A 22,277-nucleotide genomic window follows, 5' to 3' on the forward strand; every position below is an offset into this window, starting at 1 on the left:
GCGGCGGGGCGGGCCGCGAGCTGGCCCGGGGACACGGCCCCGGCCACCCCGCCCCTCTCTCGCAGCGACGAGTAGCTGTCCGCGCCGGGAGGAGCCGCCACCGCCCGCCCGGCCACGTCAGCGCCGCGAGCGCCGGCGGCGAGGCGGACGCCGAGGGGCGGGGCGGGGCGCGTCACTCGTTCCCTGGCCCAATGGGGACGGCTCTGGGGGTCCGGTCCGCGGGGGCCCCGCCCCCAGGCGCGCGGCGGCCGGGGAGAGGTGTGCGCGGCGTCAGCTGGAAGGGGTGAGGCCGGCGCGGCTCGCTGGTGGCCGCGGCCCTCCCCTGCGAGCCCTGGCGTCACAGCTGGCCCCGCAAGGTGCCAGCCCAGGCTCCTCGTCGTCCCCTGGCCCAGCGCCCCGTCAACGGAAGCGCACGGCGGATCTGGGCGGGCAGCGGCGTCGTTCGGCCGGCGGATTCCCGACCGGCCGCGCGGAGGGTTGCGACATGCGGCGGTGCCTGCGCACCGACCCCGGGGGGGAGGACCTGGGCCGCCGTCTGACCTTGGGCTGGTGGTTTCGTGTCTGGTTGGCCCGATCTTCAGCTTCATGGCGTTTTTGGTTCCAAGTGCGGGGAGCCAGTCCCGTTTACTTTTGCACAAACAGGCAGGCAAAGAAAGACAAGCAAAGGTTTTAGGTAATGAGAAGCGGGCCAGTGAGAAAGAGCCCAGAGGTCCGTTTTGTGTGACTGTGTTACCGCCTCAGTATTTGACACGAAACTGGTGGTTGGACCGGGTGACCTCCATGGCCCATGCACGGCCCAGTGTTAATAGCTGCCTGTTGCATACTGTCAGTCCTGTTACATGCCTTGTGTGGGTGTGCACGTGCAGGTTAAATCCTCGGTGCGGGCCCGTACAAGCTGGGCTTACGTTTGGATCTGAGTTGGGCTTTGCAATTTTGCAGGAAGTCCAGTATGTTGAAACACCAAAATACACCTAGCTTTAACAAAGCACGTGATATAAAGAATTTCAGGCACTTAGGTGCCTTTCCTCTCCCCTAAATAGAAGAGCCTTTTCATTTACTTAATCGACTGCAAAATCACCCACCACATTAAGTAGCAGAAATAACGTACACTTGGTAAGTAACGTCGGTAGATTCATATTCAGGACGTAGAATATTCTGTTTTCATGATCCCAGAACTTCACCCACTTATTTGAAAGATTTCTAATGTAGTGGTTAAGAGCAAGGGATCTGAAGACAGAATTCCTGCTTTTCTATTCAGTATGATCCTTGGTAAGTTAATTAACTCATGTATGAGTTTTCTCATCTATAAAATACAAGCAATAATATAAATGCCCTTAGTGTTGTTGTGAGGATGAAGCCAGTTAATACAACAATGTAGAACAATGAAAACTAAAAAATTTTAATTACTGTTATTTGAGTACCTATTCTATGTCCGATGCTCTTCTAGGTCCTGGATTCTTTGACATACTTATCACCATCTGGAAAAAGTACTCATGTTCTAGGAAGCCAAAGCCCAAGTTCCTCCACCAGCCATCTGTTTGCGTCTTGGAAACAGTGATCTCATGAAGGCTCAGGCCTGCTTTACGGAACCTCCTGCCGGGCCAGTTTCTCCTGGTGATCAGATGTGCTTCTGGGAAGGAACCTGTCTGTGTCCTTTTAGAAGTTCATGACCTACCTGAGGTGCCCTCCTTCAGACCATGAGAGGAGGATCCCTTTGCTGGAGCCCCGCCTCTCACCAGTTCGCTGTTTGAAAACTCTGGGTGGGTCATTCTTGGTTGTTACTCCTCTGTGTTTCTACTCCCTGACAAAGAAATATATGAGATTTTAGAAAAATTCAAACCAGGAGATGCAGATTCAAAATTAGAGTTCAGCCTTAGAGACTGTGTGTCCGCTGAACTCTTACCCTCAATATTCTCCGTATAAAATGAGGGTAATACCTATTTCAGTGGGTATAGTACAAATTAAATGAAAAAGAATCTTTAAGAGAGTGTCTGGAGTATTAGAGGCATTCCGTAAATCTTACACCAATGAATGAATGAAGAACTGAATATAATTAAAGAGGACTTTAAATCTAAAAGGTCACACCAGGGCCCAACACAAGTGTTTCCAATGAACTATTATAAAATCAAATTTTTACTTTTACCATTTGCTAATTTTTTTTTTAGTTACCAGGCATAAGAAGGGCCTTAATCACATCTTGCCAACTAACATCCAGAAACTTCTTATACTGAAGAAGTATTTCTGTCCTTTAAGGTATTTTTCATACACAGTTGACCCTTGAACATCGAGGTGCTTAGGAGCACAGACACCAGACACAGTCAAAAATCCACATATAACTTTTGACTCCCCAGAAACTTAACTAGTAGCCCATGACTGACCTGAAGCCTTACTGATTACACACACAGTCAATTAACACATATTTGTATGTTACGTGTATTATAGACTATATTCTTATAATAAAGCTAAAGAAAATGTTACTAAGAAAATCATAAGTGGGGCACCTGGATGGCTCAGTTAGTTAAGCGTCTGCCTTTGGCTTAAGTCATGGTCCTGGAGTCCTGGGATGGGGTCCCACATAGGGTTCCCTGCTCAGCAGGGAGTCTGCTTCTCCTTCTGACACTCTCCCCTCTCATGATTTCTTTCTCTGTCTCAAATAAATAAATAAAATCTTTTAAAAAATCATAAGTAAGGGAAAATACACTTACACTACTATACTGGATTTATTTAAAAAAAAAAAAAAAGTGTATAAGCAGACCTGTGCAGTTCAGACCTCTGTTGTTCAAGGTTCAACTGTATATAGTCATTCAAGAGACAGTGGCAGAGAGCAAGGCAAGGATGCCCACTCTATCCATGATTATTTAACATCACACTGAAAATATGAGTTAATCCAGTGAGACAGGAGAACTCACAAGAGGCTTCAGAATTTTAAAAAGAGGAAAAAAAGAATTAGAAAATTAGGAGAACTGCTTTGGGAAGAGGATATAAGTGGACAACCCTAGAGAACCAGTGGCAAGACTAACTCAACCTATTGAAATCTATTAGGCTAAATCATAAACTAGGTAAGGTAACCGGCCATAAAATGAACAGGAAGTCCATAGTTTTTAATATACACAAACAATAACCAGACAGATGACATGACGGCAGAGAGAATACCATTTTAATAGTAACAAAGAATATTGGATAATTAGGTATAAATCTAACACAAAATGTGCAAAACCTATAGGACAGAAACTGGAAAATATTCCTACACAAAAGCCACAAAAGATATTTGATCAAATGGGAAAGCATCCTGGTTAAATTATACATTTATAAATTAGACAAGTTGATACAAAAGTTCAGCCTGAGTTCTCGTGGAAAAAGAAAGGTGAAAGAAGAGCTAGAAACAGGAAGAAAAGCTACAGTAAGAAGCCCACCTCCCGTATTCAACAGTTATGTGAAGCCTCCATAAATAAAACCATGAGGTAGTAGCACGTGGACATACTGACTAGTGGAATAGACTAGACAGTCCAGAACAGACCCCAGGACTGCATCAGAGAGCAGCACGGCTCAGACCACTGGAGCAAAAAGTCAACATTTCAGTAAATGACACAACTGAATAGCCACTTGGAAAAAGATGAACTGAGATCCATACTTTATCTCAGTCACAAGAATAAAGTGCAAATACATCAGAAATCTAAACAGAAAGCATGAAACCATACAAGTTCTACAGGAAGGCATGACTACTATACAGCTGCCCCCAAAGAAGAAAAAAAAGACTGATAAGGAATAACTTTAAGGATATACTGTTACGTGAAGACGACCAAAAAAAAAAAAAAAAAAGGAATGTGTCCTACATGAGTATACCTAGATGAAAGAAGGAGAAATAAGAAATGTTTATTTTTGTTTATTTTGTTTTGGTTTGGGGTTTGTTGTTGTTGTTTTCTTTTTTCTTTGCAGTAGTGCTTTTGCACATCTCCCACCCCAGCATTTGGGCCATTGTCCTACATTTTGCTTTCACATATGTTACGCGTTCTACAACACATTGTAATTCATTTTGCCTAAACAGCTTTTCCAAATTCCTTTTTAGCTGAAGTATAGTTGACATACAATATTATATTAGTTTCAGGCACACAACATAGTTTTGATCTCTAGATACACTGCAAAATGCTCACCGCAGTGGGTGTAGTTACTGCCACCTTATAAATTATCACAGTATCACTGACTGCATTCTTATGCTGTACTTTACATCCCTGTGACTGATTTGTTTTGTAACTGGAAGATTGTGCCTCTGAATCCTCTTCACCTATTTATATCTGCCTATTTAAAAAAAAAAAAAAAAAAAGTAAGGATAAAGGAACATCTTCCCTGGCTTGATTTTTGTATTCCAAATTTTCCGTGGATGAACTTACTTATTTTGTAACTTATTTTGTAACCAGAAACCAGTAAGATTGGTTACTGCAGAGGCCAGGTGGGAATCAGGCACTTCTCCATATATAACTTTCTGGATAGTTTTGACATCCAGAACCATGTTAATAATTTACATATCGGAAGGAAAATGAAATGAAATTAACAAAGAGGGAAGTTGAACCCTGACATAGAAAACAAACAGAAGCAAATCAACCTCACTATATCTTAAGTAACATAACTTCTCTGAAAAGTTTCCCTGGGGAGGGGTGCCTGGGTGGCTCAGTCATTAGGCATCTGCCTTCGGCTCGGGTCATGATCCCAGGGTCCTGGGATTGAGCCCCGCATCAGGTTCCCTGCTCAACAGGAAGCCTGCTTCTTCCTCTCCCGTTCCCCCTGCTTGTGTTCCCTCTCTGGCTGTCTCTCTCTCTGTCAAATAAGTAAATAAAATCCTTTTTTAAAAAAATGTTTCCCTGGGGAATGAACCTTAGAAACTTTTGAACACAGTAATTTTGTACAGCTTTATTGACACTGACTTAAACTACAGACATTTAAAGTGTACAATATGATGATTTTTGACATATGAATATATCTGTGAGCAGAGTATTTTAAGCATATGCTCTCAATCCAAAGACAGAAAGAACTGTAAACAAATAGTAAACTCTGTTAGCAGTTTGGATTTTTATAGCGGTATGAGTTAGCAATTCTGACACTATTTTGTGTATAGTGGAGATGAGCAAATGACTAAATATATTGAAGAGAATGATTAGATTAAATTGGAGTGTAAGATTAGATTAGAGAAGGGAATCACAAATATGGAATGGGAGACTAGAATTACCTCTTTAGTGGCAGACTGCAATCAAAGTTATAAATATAAACCCATGTTATTAACGTAAATACAGAGACAGATCTAGATTGTGTGTATACATGATAGAAATGTATATTTGGGGGAAACGCTAGCAATTACTGAATTTGAGGAGAGGGCATATAGAACTTGATAACTGCTTCACAATTTCTCTAAAAGGTTGAAATTATGTAAAAGTTTAAAAGTCCCAAAAATAAAAGTGCAACTAATGATGGAGTTCTTCATTGTCAGTACGAACACAAAGGAAAATCCTTAAGCCACGGAGCACACAGCACTGAAGGAAAGGATCCAGGGTGTGACAGTCACTAAGTAGTTTGCCTGTCCCATGTCACATGCCCTCTATCAGCCAGGCAGAATGCCACATCACCTGGGAAGCGATACATGCCACAGGCCATGCTGTTTATAGTGGCAGCTGTGTGTCTTTGGGGCAGGGATGATGATGGGCAGTGTTCCTCTGATGCCCCACTTTCCAGTTGAAAACAGTACGGCTTAGCTGAATAGGAGAAGAACTTGAGCAGAGCGGAAATTTTCCAGAACCCGTTGATGTTTATATGGATGTCCCTGGGGTCAACCACTCCTTAAAGAACAAACTGGTGTGTGTTCATCATTCGATCAAGAACAAATAGATGTTTGTTTAAAATATGTTTACTATTCTGTGCCAGTCCTTGTGATAGGTACCAGGGGAATCAAAAGCTAGGGTAAAATCTGGAGTACAAAAATGAAGCCGAGGAAGATGTTCCTTTTTCAAGCTAGAGAGCCACAGTGAATGCACAGTTCTAGGATTTCAGAGCTCAGAAGAGGGAGAGAATAAAGGAATGAAGAAATTTTCCTAAAGGATAGGCCAAGAGAGTTTGAGAAAGTGTTGGGAGGTAAGGGCCAGTCTCACTCATTGCAGGAGACCTGGTCCCCAGCCTTGATAATGGGGCATCTGCTAACTGGTTATTTATTTTCCCACTGGCAACACCATCCCCCTCTCTAAATCCTGTTGCCTCCTTAGTGAAAGAAACCAAGGAATTCGTAGTCAAGTAAAGAACTTAGAAGTGAGAGGGGAGCCTGGGTGGCTCATTCATTAAGCATATGCCTTTGGCTTAGATATGATCCCAGAGCCCTGGGATCAAGCCCCATGTGGGCTCCCTGCTTGGCGGGAAGCCTGCTTCTCCCTCTTCTACTCCCCCTGCTGTGTTCCCTTTCTTGCTGTGTCTCTCTCTGTCAAATGAATAAATAAAATCTTAAAAAAAAAAAAAGAAGAACTTAGAAGTTAGATATGTAAGGGTTGGTATTAAATAAACTGTGAAATTGAAATCACCAAAAAGGAATTATCTACCAAAGGGTAAATATTTTTAGTAGTATATATGATCCCAGCTTGGTTTAAGAAAGTAGATAATACTTTCATTTGATAGATAAGATAGATGATAGACAGATAGATAGATAACAGGTAGGTAGAAGCTGTGTGATTTGGAAAAATCACCATAACTCCCTGAACTTCAGTTTTCTCATCAACAGAATTGAGATAATGCAATATATCTTACAGAGCTGGAAAGAGAATTAAAAGAGAAGGGGCCTACCACACAACAGCTATTCAAGAATGGAATAGTCCTCTATTAAAAACACAGAATCATGTTGGGATTCCAAGAGAGATATCTTAAACAGGCACACAAATTCAAAAATCCAGAAGGACATACAACAAAAGGTCTTATGCTTTGGTCTTTTAGGGACAATGGGATGATAGGAGTTTTTATATTCTTTTGGCTGCTTTTGTCTAAAATTTTCCGAAAATTTCCAAATTTTTTCTAAACTTCTTTTTTTCTAAATTTCTAAAGTGAAAACTACTTGATAATAAGGAAAGTATATATTTCCTTTAATTTCAGAAAAGGAGGTATGCTATTTAACAACTCAAAGAACCGGCTGGGTTTTCCTGCAGTTGGTGTGGGACGTGGGTGACCAAGGCTGTCCACACTTTCCAAGGCAGTAGAAGCAAGAATGACCCACCGGGAGTTTTCAAACAGCCAGCTCGTGGGAGGAGACCTCCAGCAAAGGAATCCCCCCGTCATTGCCCTGAATGAGACCGCCTCAGGTAGGTCATTGAACTTTTAGAAGGACGCAGCTTCCTTCCCAGAAGTACATCTGAGAATCGGGCCCAGCAACGCGTTCCATGAAGCAGGCCCGAGCCTTCATGAGATCACTGTTTCCAAGACGTAAACAGATGGGTGGTGGAGGATCTTGGGCTTTGGCTTCCAAGGACATGAGTCCTTTTCTCTCAGGAGATCATCCTGACTTAGCTCACCACTCCTCCCATGCCCCAAATTTTCTGTAGCTCAGAGTGTGTTTCAAAACATTGTGAAATAATGAAGACATCCTGTTCCATTTCATATTTTTTTACTGAAAATACAGCCCCTCAAAAACTGACGGCCATTTAGGAAGTCCAAAAATAACCCAGTAAAACGAGCTGGGGAGAAAGTAAACAAGAGAGTGTTGGTGAGTAATAATTAGAGCGGTGCCCCGCCTCGGGACTCCACACCGAGCAGGCCTGTGGACTTGAAATGCCATCACAGGGCTAGGGGCTAGAGATCATCTGATCCCTCTCCCTGAATTCACAGATAAGGAAACCAGATCTCCCAAAGTGAAGTGGTTTACCTAAGGACAGAATAGATAGGTGAGAAGCAGAAGCAAGAGGAGAAGTCAGCCATCGATTGCTGTATGACAGTGTAAACAGCTCACCGCCATGACAGGCCATTACGGGTCAAGTATTCAACACCTTCTCTTGGGAGCCCATTTGGCTGGATCTTTCTCCTGCCCGGTCATGCTGTCCCCTGGGGAAATCCCTCAGAAACAGCCTGGAATGGCATCTGACCTACACTGAAACCAGAACTGTAGCATACTTTGTTCCCAACCTGCCTCCCCACCTATGTCCGGATGACCTTGCATACCATGGTTTCTCAGATGTGAATGATTTTTCACCATGTTTTCAGTTCTACTGCCAAGGCCAGTGGGCTGGATTGACTGTATTTTAGGTCTTCTGCTTCTCAGCTCAATATGCAGGACACACACAAAGTCTATCACCAGTCATTCGTGTGGGGGATATCTCCCCTACTTATCATTTCTTTAGGACTCTACCAGAGATGGAATCTGCTTTATAGTTCCTAGGTAAATAAACACAAGATAACAAGGGGACATTGCCTCTAGGAAATCTCAGGCAAAACAAAAAATTCCTCTACATATTTTTGTTCCAGGCCCCACAACTCCATTTGGCCTGCATTAGTTAATGTTAACAGAAGAAAGACCCCGATATCCCAAAGTCTCTGACAGCACTAAATGGCTTGGCCTCTAAACTGAGTGACAAAAATATGGTCTTAAAACTTACTTAGGTCCATCAGAACTGCTGGGTAATTATATCCTGTGTCCCTCAACAGCCTTCATTGATGCACTGACTTTGTTTTTGACAGCTTAGCACACTACTATGAGTATACAAACTATACAAGTGTGGACGTGGAAGCCACAAGTGTGAGTTGAGTCCCAGTTCTGCACTTACTTAACCCCCAAGATGAGTTCACTGATGTCTCTGGCCCGTCTCTCTTCCTATCTGCAAAATGGAGATCATAGTGGGACCTACCACTAGTGTTGCTGTGGGGACCAATTTAAAGTTGCTTAGAACAGTTTCTGACTCAGAACAAAAGCTCTGTAAGTTTTTGTTTAAAAGAATGCGATTTCCTAAGTTTGGCTTTCTTGGTATCAGGTATTGGGAATTGAATGGTGTGGCAGAGAGACTCTAAGGGGACACCCACAATTCTTACCTCCTGGATTGAATACCCCCTTCCCCTTGAACATTGGAAGGACCTGTGACTTACTTCTAAGTAACAGAATAAGGAGACGATGATGGATGTCGCTCCCGTGAATATGCTCGGGTAATGGGTCCCATAACTGGGTTCCATTAAGACTTTTTGCCAGAAGGCTCACGTTCACTCCCTAGCGGGGCCCTAAAGAGACAAACTGCCATGAAGCAAACTGCCTATAGACAGGGCCATGTGCAGGGAACTTCAGGCTTCTTCTAGGAGCTGACAGGGGCCTGAAGCCAGCAGAAGTAGAAGCCAACAAACAAATCCCGTGAAGTCTGCAGTCCTAGAGCACAAGGAAATAAATGCCACTCCAGTCCAGCCTCCAGATGAGCATGCGGCCCAGCCAGCACCTTGGCTGCAGTCCAGTGAGACACAGAAACCGAAACCCACTCAGCCTTGCCCTGTCTATTTATTGCAGCCTTATGAGAGATGCTGAACCAGAAGCTGAAGAGGTTGAAGAAAACACACAAACATTCTGACAGGTCTCACTTTAAATTCATAACCATTAGCCAATACTATATACTCTATTTCCCTAGTCCACTCTTGTTGTCTTTCTTCTAAGTGAAGGTTTCACACATTTTCCCCCTCAGAACTCCGGGATCACCTCCCCTACACTCGCTCTTGCCAGATAGCCTTGCATCTTGTTGCTGAGAAAACTGAGAACTTGCCCGAGCTCCCGCCACCCCATCCATTCATCTCCCTCCATCTGTATCCATATTTTTTACTTTATCTCCAAGTATTTGTATTAAACAGTCCACTGTCCCAGCTCTCTACCTATGAGCTCCAGCCCATCTTCTCCTGCCCACCCAAAGGTGTCACTCCAGTACTTGGCTTGCTAAAAGGCATCTCAAAGTTAACATGTTAAACTGAATCCTGATCTATTCCTATCATCCCAACCCAACCCACTTGTTACCACTCGTTATCTCTGTTTTTACTCCACGCTCATGGTTTATCAGGCCAGAAACCTTAGACTCATCATTGGCATGTTCTCTCATCCCAGATCCAATCTCTGTGCATCCCATGGGCTCTGTCTTCAACATGTACGTAAACTCTTACCTGCTCTCACCATCACTTTCTCTCCTCCTTCTCTAGTCACCCTCATCACTTCCCTAGATCGTGCCAGTAGCCTCCCAGGAGGCCTCCTTGCTTCTACCCTTACCCCTCTTCAGGCCATTCTCAATGGAGCAGCCAGAATGATGTCTGGAGTTACATCACTCCCCTGCCTAAAACCTTCAAATGGCTTCTCATTTCAGCTGGAGGAAAATGCACAATCGTCAAACAACCCACAAGGTCCAACAGGGTCACCGACACACACGCTTCTCTCCCTAACTTCTCCCTTTGTGTTCTCCATATCCTGCCCTGCTTCCCCAGACCCCAGCCAGACTGGAGATTAGAATCGGTCCTGAGAGTGGTGGGAAGCTTCTGATGCGTTCCGTAAGCCTCGCTTCTATCTTCTCTGCCTATAATGTGGGACAAAAGACGGAAGATGTCACAACCCGTGCCCCCCGTGGGCATCCGTCTCTTATATCATAAAGTTGTTGTGACGAGCCTTGCTGCCTCCAGCAAGGGCACGAAAGCCCCCTTGCATAACTGGCATCGCTTGGGACTCCTTTCTTAGTTTCCTTTTTGTGGTGAAAAAAAGATGAAAAGCAGAAAATCCAACTACCAGAAATTTTTAGTATTTTTAGAAACTCTTCTTAATTTTATCAGACAAGAATTACAAACATTAAAATTCAGAATGAACCAGATAGAAGGATAGAAGGGAAGGGGGGAGGGAGAAAGGATGGGAGGAAAGAGGGAGAGAGAGGAAGGAGGGAAGAAAAAGGTAGGGACCAAAGGAAAAGAAAGTCCCCCCAGGGCGTGCCATAAAAACCAGTTCCTACCCACAGTTATGGTTTCCAAGTACTTTTCTGAACTATCGCCCCCTGGACGCTGCCCAGGTGACTGGGAGGAGCAGAACCTTCTCAGAAGTGATTTCGTGTAGCTCATCATTCCCTGCCCTAGCCGAGCTCACTTCTCACCCACGAGTTTCCGAACAGACATCCTGGAGTCTGCTTACGAACCCACCACGACTTTTCTGGGTTTTCATGCGACTTACTTCTGACTAGACTTGTCTTGGCCATAAGGCTGCTGTTAAAAGAGATTCCGGTTCTTCTCTGGAGGGGAAAAGAATGACTTCAGCTGCGCTGGATTTTCAGCAGTTATCTTGAATAAGTGATCAAATATGAACGGGGCGAATGGGGCACCCGGGAATAAACTAAATCCTTTGGGGGCGCCCGGCTGGCTCAGCCAGTGCAGCACGCAACTCTTGATCTCACGGTTGTGAGTTCAAGCCCTACGTTGGGTGGAGAGATTGCTTTAAAATTAAAAATTTTTTTTAATTTAAATTAAATTTTTTTTTAATTTAAATTTTAAAAAACCAATAGAACAAATCTTTTTTTTTTAAGATTTTATTTATTTATTTGATAGACAGACATCACAAGTGGGCAGAGAGGCAGGCAGAGAGAGAGAGAGGGGGAAGCAGGTTCCCCTCTGAGCAGAAAGCCCGAACTGGGGCTCGATCCCAGGACCCTGGGATCATGACCTGAGCAGAAGGCAGAGGCCTTAAACCACTGAGCCACCCAGATGCCCCAGAACAAATCGTTTTGATTGAAGTGAACATACAAACTCTTCCACTTCTAAGAATCCCTGATTAAATTACATGATGATCCAATTCCACTGATATCCCTTTGAGCTTTTTAAAGATTGGTGTGGGAACACCTGGGTGGCACAGTAGGTTGAGCATCTGACTCCTGGTTTCAGCTCAGATCCTGATCTCAGGGTCGTGGGATCAGCAGGCTCTATCCTCAGCAAGGAGTCTGCTTGAGAATCTCTTCCTCCCCTTCTGCCCCTCCCCCCATGAACAAACAGAACACATATTGTTGTGTCCTTTTGTTTACATATTTGGTGCCGAATATACTATCCTGTTGATATTACGTTTTTTTAGGTTCTAGTACCTCTATTTTTTATTTTTTTTAAAAGATTTTATTTATTTATTTGACAGAGAGAGATCACAAGTAGGCAGAAAGGCAGGCAGAGAGAGAGGAGGAAGCAGGCTCTCTGCTGAGCAGAGAGTCCAATGTGGGACTCGATCCCAGGACTCTGGGATCATGACCTCAGCCGAAGGCAGAGACTTTAACCCACTGAGCCACCCAGGCGCCCAAGTACCTCTATTTTTTAAAGCTGTGATACTTTGCTTAGAAGTCATCTTTTATTAAATAACAGTTTAAAGATTATTTGTTGTTAGCCACAAAAGACAACAGTTGTAGGCCACGCTTTAGTACGCAGAAAGAGTGATTTGCTGAAAAGTAATTTAAAATTATGAAAATATAAATGGAGCTTTCCAAACAGCAGTTGGTAATTCACCTGATTATAAATGGTTTGGATAATTTTTAGGATGAAGAAAGCAAGCACCAAATTAACCAGCAGTGTGAAATATTTCCAGTTATGCGCTTGGAAGTTTTCTGACCACAAAAATTAAGAAACTTTTCTCATAATCATTTCGCCTATTTTTTCCATCACCCATTGTCTTCACAATTAATCCAATAAAAGTGCCTACGAATTATGTCCTAAACATGATTTATTGTTCCAAGATGGGCAGATTTCCAAAATTTCAATATTAAATATATTGGTAACATTTGATATACACATTTTGGACAAATTTCACCCAAAATTTGCTTAAATAATGTATGCAAATCCTTTAGTAATTTATAAACTAAACTATAGATAAATTTCCACTATTTCTTAGAAGCTTGGAAATACTAAGTGACTTTTGCCCGGTGCTCTTCATTTTCCCTGTGGATTCTCTGGTTTGCTGCCCCCGCCTCTCGGCCTGCAGTACACCCTTTATGATTTCCTGAAGCCAGCCAGCTAGCAACGACGTCTCTAAGACTTTCTTAGTCTGTGGATATTTTTAATGTGCCTTCATTTTTCAAGGCCTAGTTCTCCTGCCTATGAAGACCACCCATTTATTTCTGAGCAAATTTGCTGATTCTATAGACCACGCCATTGGATCTTGCTTTCCTCCTAGACCAACGCAGCTCCCTCCAGCAGTGAGTCTGCCTGTGTTCCCAGCCAGCCCCACCTCCGTGACGTTGCCACACCAGTGGGGCTGGGAGAGGCATCCCCGTGTAAGAACACTGAGTTGTTCACTGTGTGTGCAGAAGTTCAAGGTCAGCAGTCTCAAAGACACACACTTCTTAATTTGCTGTCTGTGGTCTTTTAACAGAGCCGTTGAAATCATTGTTTTTCAACATTTTTGCCCAGTTTTATAGTTGTTTTCTGAGGGAGAGGATTTGCTTCCAGAAGGGCTGCTCTCAGATTTATACAGAACAGACTCTCCAAGGGTTGAATCTTAGAACAGTCCTTGATTTATAATTTTGGCAGCTTGGGGCAGCGGTAGTGATGGTCCTATCTTATCAAAGAAGCTTATTGCCCTAGATGGTCTCATGGTTACTTAATCTTTCCTGCTGGAAGTGTAGCCGGTTCCTTTTTTATCAGAAATAATAGGGGACTCAAATTTACTGAGCACATACAAGGTTACTGACCTCATACATTCTCGCAGATACGATTTCTCTCTAAAAATAATGATTTAATGCTTTTTATAACGATAAATGCAACATGTACTTGTTTTCGAAAATTTGACAAATACAGAAAAGATTCCCTTTTCCAGAAGTATCTTATAATGCCACCTAGAGAAAGACGTACTAATACTGTAGTCTATTTCCCTTGGCCTCCCCACCCCCAAGTGTGTGTGTGTCCAGGTTGTTGTGAGATTAGCTGTAGAAGGTGAGAAATAAATTTCCTACTCCTCTCCCTGCTAGATCACTGCCCCCTCCTTAGGAGATGTATCTAGAAAAAAGTTGCCACGGCCAGTGTCAAAGAACTTACATCCTGTGTTCTCTTCCAGGAGTTTCACGGTTTCAGGAGTCACAGGTCTTTCATCCATTTTGTAATTCATTGTTGTGTGTAGTGTAAGAAAGTGGTCCCGTTTCATTCCTTTGCACATAGCTGTCCAGTTTTCCCCAACACCATTCCTTGAAGACGTGGCCTTTTCCCCATTGCGTATATTTGCCTCCTCTGTTGAAGAGTAATTGACCATATAATCATGGGTTTATTTCTGGGCTCTTTTCTGTTCCACTGATCTATGTATCTATTTTTTTATGCCAGTACCTTGATGTTTTGATTTCCATAGCTTTGTAATATAACTTGAAGTCTGGAACTGTGATGTCTCCAGCTTTGCTCTTCTTTTTCAAGATTGCTTTGGCTGTTGGGGGTCTTCGGTGGTTCCATACAATTATTGCAATTGTTTGCTCAAGCAAAAATGCCATTGGGATTTTGATTTATATTAAATGTGTAGATTGCTTTGGGTAGTGTAGATGTTTTAACAATGTTTGTTCTTCCAAGCCAAGAACATGGAATGTCTTTCCATTTCCTTGTGTCCTCTAATTTCTTTGGTCAATGTTTTACAGTTTTCAGAGTACAGGCCTTTCACCTCTTTGGTTAGGCTTATTCCTAGCTATCTAATTATTTTTGGTGCAATTGTAAATGGAATGGAAACAATGAACAAAACTAAAAGATAACCTACTGAACAGAGAAGGTATTGGCAAATGACATAGCCAATAAAGGGTTAGCATCCAAAGTATACAAGGAACTTATAAAACTCAGCACCCAAAAAACAAATAATCTGATTAAAGATGGGCAGAAGACATGAACAGACATTTCTTCAAAGAAATACCACTGGCCAACAGACACATGAAAAAATACTCAACATCACTCAGCATCCGGGAAATACAAAGCAAATCTACAATGAGATACCACCTTCCACAAGTCAGAATGGCTAAGATCAAAAACACAAGAAACAACAAGGATTGGCGAGGATGAGGGGAACCCTCGTGCACTGTTGGTGGGGATGCAAACCAGTGCAGCCACTCTGGAAAACAGTATGGAGGTTCCTCAAAATGTTAAAGAAGAAAACTGCTCTAAGATCCAGCAATCTCATTACTGGGTATTTACCCAAAGAATATAAGAGCACTAACTCAAAAGGATACATACACCCCTATACTTATAGCAGCATTATTTACAATAGCCAAGATATGGAAGCGGTTCAATGTCCACCACTTGATGAATGGATAAAGAAGATGCGATGTGTATACACAATGGACTATTACTCAGCCGTCAAAAAGAATGATATTTGCTATTTGTAATGACATGGATGGAGCTAGAGAGTATAATGCTAAGCAAAATATGTAAGAGAAAGACAAATACCACACGATTTCACTCATATGTGGAATTTAAGAAACAAAACAGACAAGCAAAAGGGAAAAAGATACAAACCAAGAAACAAACTCTTACCTAGAGAGAACGGAGAGGTGTGTGGGGGGAGGGGTAGAACAGGTGATGGGGATGAAGAAATGCACTTGTGATGAGCACCAGTGATGTGGGAAAGTGCTGAGTCACTATATTGTATACCTGAGGCTAATATTACACTGTATGTTAGCTGGAATTAGAATAAAATTTTAAAAATGAAAAGATCGGGGCACCTGGGTGGCTCAGTGGATTGGGCCTCTGCCTTCAGCTCCAGTCATGATCTCATGATCCTGGGATCAAGCCCCACATCCAGCTCTCTGCTCAGCAGGGAGCCTGCTTCCCCCTCCCTGCCCCACCGCCTGCCTACTTGTGATCTCTCTCTCTCTCTGTGTCAAATAAATAAAATCTTAAAAAAAAAAAAAAAAAGAAGAAGAAGAAAAGATCATGGTCTTCTTCGAAGATTCTGAGGCTTATAAAATCCTTGTTCTCATCCCAGCTGCCACACCGCCCTTGAGCTCTACAACATCCATTTTGGTGACACAAAGACTAAGCAAAGATTCCACTCTTTGGACAAACCAAACGTTTAGCTCCAACAAAGTGCATTATTCTCTATACCTAAAATGTATTGTCATTGTCAATACATGTTTTAGCCTCTAAGAATTTTTTTTTACTATAAATATGAATTGAGCTGCTTTGCTCTTAAGAACTATTGTTGACGCCATCAGGAGAAAGCGTGACCTAGAGAAGAAAAGAATTTCAATCTGAGCTGGTGCTTCCCTTTCTTTTTAGGAAACAAAAAGTAATTAACAACCAGGTGCAGGAAAAAGCACATGCTTCAAGAACCAAGGTGGGTTATTCAGAAGAAGCAGCCGGATCAGCAATCTTGAAGGTCTGGCTCACTTTTCTCACTTTAGACATAAGGTTCCCAAGCCAAAGAGGGTGGGCTGCTCTTGGTTCGTTAGTATGGCGCTCATCCTCTAGGTGAGGTCAGCGGGAAATCGTTGGATGCTTTCACCAGGAGGGGAAGCTGAATAGAAAATAAACATCCCTGCCTCCCTGCCACCCACACCCCAGAAAGGAGAGCTGGTTCCTCTTGCCCAGGAGCGGACCCTGACTGAGTGCTAGAGGGCCATCGCTTGCATCTGGCCCAAGCCTGAGGCGTTCTCCTTAAATGCTGAGGACAGGACCGAGAAGAAAAAGTTCCTCCTCCAGGAGGTGGGACGGGATTTCCCCAGAGAACAGGAGCCTAGTGGGCACTCAGCTGAGAGACTCTGAAGGCGGGCCTCGAGGAGAAGAGTGGCTGCGGGAGGGGGAGAAGGTGCGTGTGAAGCCCGAGGTTGCTCAGTGCGTGGACTCTGGGGAGGTTCTGCTCCGGAGTCCATCCCAGGGAAGGGAGAAGGCTAAGGGCACGTGGGGACTATGCCAGGGTTAAACACTATATCAGAGGGACCCAATATGCAGCCCAACTGTACTGAGGCTTTTTAACCACCGGAAGTATCATATTTTTATTATCCCAATAAAATCAGCCCAAAGGCAGAAAGCCAGGTGACCGCCTGACGCTGTCTACCTAAGGAACACATACATTCTTGAGTCCACGGAGACGTTCAGCTCCTTACTTCCACACTCTAATCGGTGAGTATCTCTACACAGCCCAAAGGCCCATTAAACTGCTTCCCCAGAGAAAAGACGAATTTTAAGGAGAGCTGTAAAGGGCAGCTTAAAAGACTGTTAACACTTTCACAACCTGCGATGGCCACTGAAAAGCTCTTTCAAAACTATCTGTTCAGGGCTTCTACCTCGGATCTTAATGATCCCATCTAGAATATATACCTTTTAAACTCAATGGCGATGATCCTAGCATCGTGAGATCAAGTCCCGCACCGGCTCCTTGCTCAGCAGGGAGCCTGCTTCTCTCCCTCTGCCTGCGGCTCCCCTGCTCGTGCATCCTCTCCCTTTCATTCTCTCTCTCGTGCGCTCTCTCTCAAATAAATACAATTTTAAAAATAATAGGAAATTCAGAGGTGATTTTAGATAGGAAATGTCCAAACAGGAAATGGAATTTTCATATAGGGTACACGTTCCCTGGCTAGAAAGCGGAGGCTTATGCTGTCCCTCGGGCTCAGGCCGGACTTGGGGCCGGGCTGCTAACTCGACGCGACCGGGAAAACCTGCTCTCTGCTACAGATGGTCTTTGAGCAGCCGTCAGATTGTTCTGACAGAGCTAATAGTCACTGGGCTTACCCTTTAGAGAGAACTTTATTTTTCCAACAAAAGGCTGTGGTTTCAAGTTGCTAAGGAACTCTGGAAGGGCTGAGCATGGAGGGGTGTGAGAACAGTGAGAAGCCTGGGAACCCAGACAACCAGAAGGTTGAGACCCGTCACAGTTGGATCCAATTCACGTCTGTCATTACTCACTTCTTGTTTTCCCTTGAAAACTGAAAAATTAATGTCCCAGATCATGTTCCTGGAACTCCAAAGAAATATCATGAGTAATGAGTAAATGTGACTTTTACCCAAGAAATGTTGTCTATCTATGTAGAGCGTGTGGACGTGGGTTACACACAGGAAATTACTCAGTTTCATTAAAGGCAATTGTGAAAAGTAGAATTAAAGAGAGACTTAGGGTTTGAAATTCTGGCCACACTGGGGATGGACTAAAGGAGGCCACGGCATTTTACTGCTGACATATTAACCAACTTCGGAAACAACTGGCCCCCACGGGCCCACACCGGCACCAACAGTAAAATATCCTTTGTAAATTAGTCATCCACCAACTTACTGAGTTTCTCCTCCTAAAGTAATAATTCTCTTTCACCTACTCACACAGCTGTAAGCTATAAGCAAATGAAGGGCTCATTATCTTGGAAGGAAAAGGTATTATTAAGATTCCAAACCAAAATCTTGTCCACATCCACACTTAAACCTGACAGTGAAATTGTATTAATGAGGTTAACTTTAATATATAGTAATTTTTATATGAAGTAAAAATTTGATGGCTGCAATATTTATTTTTTGCCCAAAATATCAATGAGAAAAAATGTACAATTTAGAGGCACCTGGGTAGCTCGGTTGAGCATCTGACTCTTGATTTCGGCTCTGGTCATGATCTCAGGGCTGTGAGATCGAGCCCTGTGTGAGGTTCCATACTTCGCAGGGACTCTGCTTGGGATTATCTCCCTCTGCCCCTCCCCATGTCCACTCCCTTCAAATAAATAAATAAAAATTTAATATATATATATATATTTTTTTTTAAAGATTTTATTTTTATTTATTTGACAGAGAGAGAGAGATCACAAGCAGGCTGAGAGGCAGGCGTGGAGCCGGGGAGGGTGGGGGGGAAGCAGGTTCCCTGCTGAGCAGAGAGCCTGATGTGGGGATCCATCCCAGGATCCTGAAATCATGACCCGAGCTGAAGGCAGAGGCTTAAACCACTGAGCCACCCAGGTGCCCCTTAAAAATATATAGAGAGAGATTTTATATTAATCATTCTTTGACAGACTTGAGAACTTAATGAAAAGAATAAAAACAATGGTGCACATGGGGGGCTCAGTCAGTTGAGCGTTTAACTCTTGGTCTCGGCTCTGGTCATGATCTGAGGGATTGAGCCCCGAGTCGGGCTCCGTGCTAGGCGTGCAGCCTGCTGAAGAGTCCCTCTCTCCCTCTCCCTCCCACTCTGCCCCCACCCCCACTTCTCAAGTGTGCGCGCACTCTCTTGCTCTCTCTCAAAAAGGAAAAAAAAAGTTATCTAGCACCAAAGCACCAATCTCCAAGTTCTCTTCCTTGGCTTCAATCTGCAAGTCAGATGCTGAGGTCCTTGAGGGAAATGCTGCAATGATAAGAGAGTGTTCGACAAGCCGGGAGCCATCTCTGATTGGAGGGGTCGAGGGGGAATGCTTAGTCCCCCCTCCTGGCTCCTGGTGTTCTGCGCGGAAGGTGCTCCCTTCATCCCGTCTTGCTGTTGCTCCCCCCTCACTCATTTCCAGAGGAACGGGAGCAAGCTGGCGGGTCCGTCTGGGCGCAAGGACCACAGCTCTGGTTTCTGCAGACAATAGCCATTTGGTAAGGTCGGTGCTCTGCACCCGCAGGAGGAGGCTGCCACTGCATGTTAAGTCTGTCCAAGGGTCTGGTGCAACATTAGGAAGCTTGGGAGCTGTGCACCTAAACTATGTTCTCCAGCTGTCAGCCGACAGCGACTATTTGAGCTCCATTAGCCTGATGACTTCATATTGATAAGTTGGCTCAGAAGAAAGGGGTGATTTTTTTTTTTTTACACTCCCTCATGCTCTGGCAGAAATAATCATAGCATTCCTATGAGAACATGTCCTTTTAGCTATAAGATAAACAGGACACAGTCACCGCTCTTAGAATGGGAAAAAACCAAGGAAGGTTATTTAGTGTGAAGAAATGCTAAGGGTGGTGAGCCCAAGAATCATCGGGGCATGAAGGGTGGAGAAGTTGACTCAGCCCATGTTGACAAAGACAGTGGAACACAGGCTGAAGGATGAGCAGTTGTTGGCCAAGTGGTGATGCACAGAATTGGAGGGTGCGCTCTGGGCGGACACCATAACGCTGGCCCTAACACCCGGGGGAGAGCTGGGGAGCGGGAGAAGAGTTGGGCAAACATGGGAAGTAACTGGAATGCCTGTTAAAAACACCAGTGACCGGGCTCTACCACAGATGTACCGGTCCAGAAGGAGCAACCTGGGAATGTGTATTTTTAATCAGAATCCCCGTTTTTGATCAAGAAAGTTTAGGAACCACTGCCTTAATCTGGGGAGCCATTGAAGGGCTTCAAGAGTTGGGGGGATCCGATCAGAACAGGATTTTTACCTCCGTTAGGACGATGCAGCATGAAGGCAGGAAGATCGCTGTAATAGATTCCACAAGAGACTATGGGGTCCCCAAATGCTACCGACAATGGGTATGAAGTTCAATGACAAAATGTAAGAGATACTAAAGGTGTTAGAGGGGCAGGACTTAACTGACTGCGTGTTGAGAGTGAGGGAGAAGACCTAGAGGTCTCCGGCGTTTCTGATGCAGGTCAATAGGGGGATGCGCTATTCCCGGGAGACAGAATACGGTTCGAGATCTCCTTAGCTTATGAGCAACTGGCCGTTCTGTAAGCACTGGCCCCTCTCCGAAGGAAGTGTCCACAATAGTCTTTGCAGAGTGTAGTTCAATATTTGATCATATCTTACTGATCTAGAACCCTGTGCCACTTAACACACTGTCTTCTGGTCATCTGTGACTGGGCTTACCGAAAGCCAGTGTTGTTAAATGTGGCTGGAATTTTAACTGAGTATGGGCGGTCACATCCCATCAGTGGCTGGAGAAGCGGAGGGAAGACTGTCATAGTTCTAGCACCAGCAGGAGGAGGAGGAGGAGTAGAATAAAGCAGGCACCTCCTCAGAGCAGACAGGAAGAAATCAATCAGGGAAAGCACTGGCACCTTCCCAGTTCCTGCGTCCTACCTGTGTGACACTGGGCAGCGCTGCACTCTTGGACGCCATCAACTCAACTGTGGCCTTATAAAAATGCTTCTGGGTTTTGTTCTGTTCAGCTCCGCTAGTACTGCTTTGCTATTTGCAATACAGGCATAAAGACAGCCACATTGGGTTGGGGACATAGGGAGATTCTCGGTATCCATGGGACAATCAAATGGACTCATCTAATAAGAGGTCTGACATGTGAGTTTGGTGCACCAAAAAAAAAAAAAAAAAAAAAAAAAAAGGTTGAGTGGTTGCGATGAAATAAATATCTGCTTGTGTTGGGCATAAAAGTTGAGGCTGAATAAGAATGGCTGTGGTCATCTAGATAGATCATGAGGAAAGAGATAAAAAAATATAAGTTATCTAGCACCCCTGGGTGGCTCAGTTGGTTAAGTGTCTGCCTTCGGCTCAGGTCGTGATCCCGGGATCCTGGGATCCAGCCCTGCGTGGGGCTCCCTGCTTAGCAGGAAGCCTGCTTCTCCCTCTCCCACTCCCCCCTGCTTGTGTTCCCTCTCTCCCTTGTCTCTCTCTGTCAAATAAATAAACAAAATCTTTTAAAAGAAGAAAAAAATACATATAAACTATCTAGACACTAAAGTGACCGTAGAGGAGAGTTAAAGCCTTGTTATTTCTGAGGGAATAGAAATAATCCTTTGGGTGTTGTGGCTAAAAACAGAACTTTTCATAACTCTTAGAATTATTAAGTATAATTAAGGTCTATTAACATTATAATTAATCTAATAATACTAGAAGTAATGAGTAATGACAGACATTATTAGAGAGAAACCTCCACACGGAATTTCACAAAAAAGTATTATCCCGGAAGAATACCCCTGCTCAGGCCTTCCATTTCCATCCAGGAAAAATCAACAAACTTGGACAACTTCGATGACCCCATCACCCCCTACCCAGAATGCAGACATTCAGGATGTAACACAGCTGACTTTGCTGAAGAAACTGGGAAAGATTTCTTAGTTCAACTACAAATGGGACCAGAACGCCTCAGTGAGTCAAAAACTTGACCGCACCTCATAAATCAGCGGTGGCCCTGGGATTTCTGTCTGGGACAATTTCCAAACATGTGTTAAGTATTATTTGTCACATAACTTTGTGCAATAAAAAGTTTATTTTTTTGTTAAGTGATCACTAGGACATTTGTCAATTATGATGGTTCTTTGGATCCTACTGCTCCTTCCTTTTCCTCTTAAGAGTCACACATTCCAATTGGAATATTTTTTGGAAATTTGGGCCCTAAAACACATGCCATTTTCATCATGCCATTCCTCTGCCCCCAGATCCATATGTAGTGACACAGTAAACAGACGGGAAGGGGGCACCTGGCTGGCTCAGTTGGTGGAG

The 22,277-nt window shown here is 43.8% G+C and overlaps 1 protein-coding gene across 1 annotated transcript in view; it reads right to left on the minus strand.

Moving 5' to 3' along the window:
- Positions 1 to 1,428: 1,428 nt before the first annotated feature.
- UHMK1 (U2AF homology motif kinase 1) overlaps positions 1,429 to 22,277 on the minus strand; it is a 52,739-nt gene continuing 31,890 nt past the window's right edge. The window contains exon 8 of the mRNA XM_032319306.1: positions 1,429 to 1,801. Coding sequence (XP_032175197.1) covers positions 1,766 to 1,801 — 36 coding nt within the window. The 3' untranslated portion in view covers positions 1,429 to 1,765. The remainder of the gene's footprint in view (positions 1,802 to 22,277) is intronic.

Source organism: Mustela erminea, chromosome 17, assembly GCF_009829155.1.
Source record: "Mustela erminea isolate mMusErm1 chromosome 17, mMusErm1.Pri, whole genome shotgun sequence".
Taxonomy (NCBI): Eukaryota; Metazoa; Chordata; class Mammalia; order Carnivora; family Mustelidae; genus Mustela; species Mustela erminea.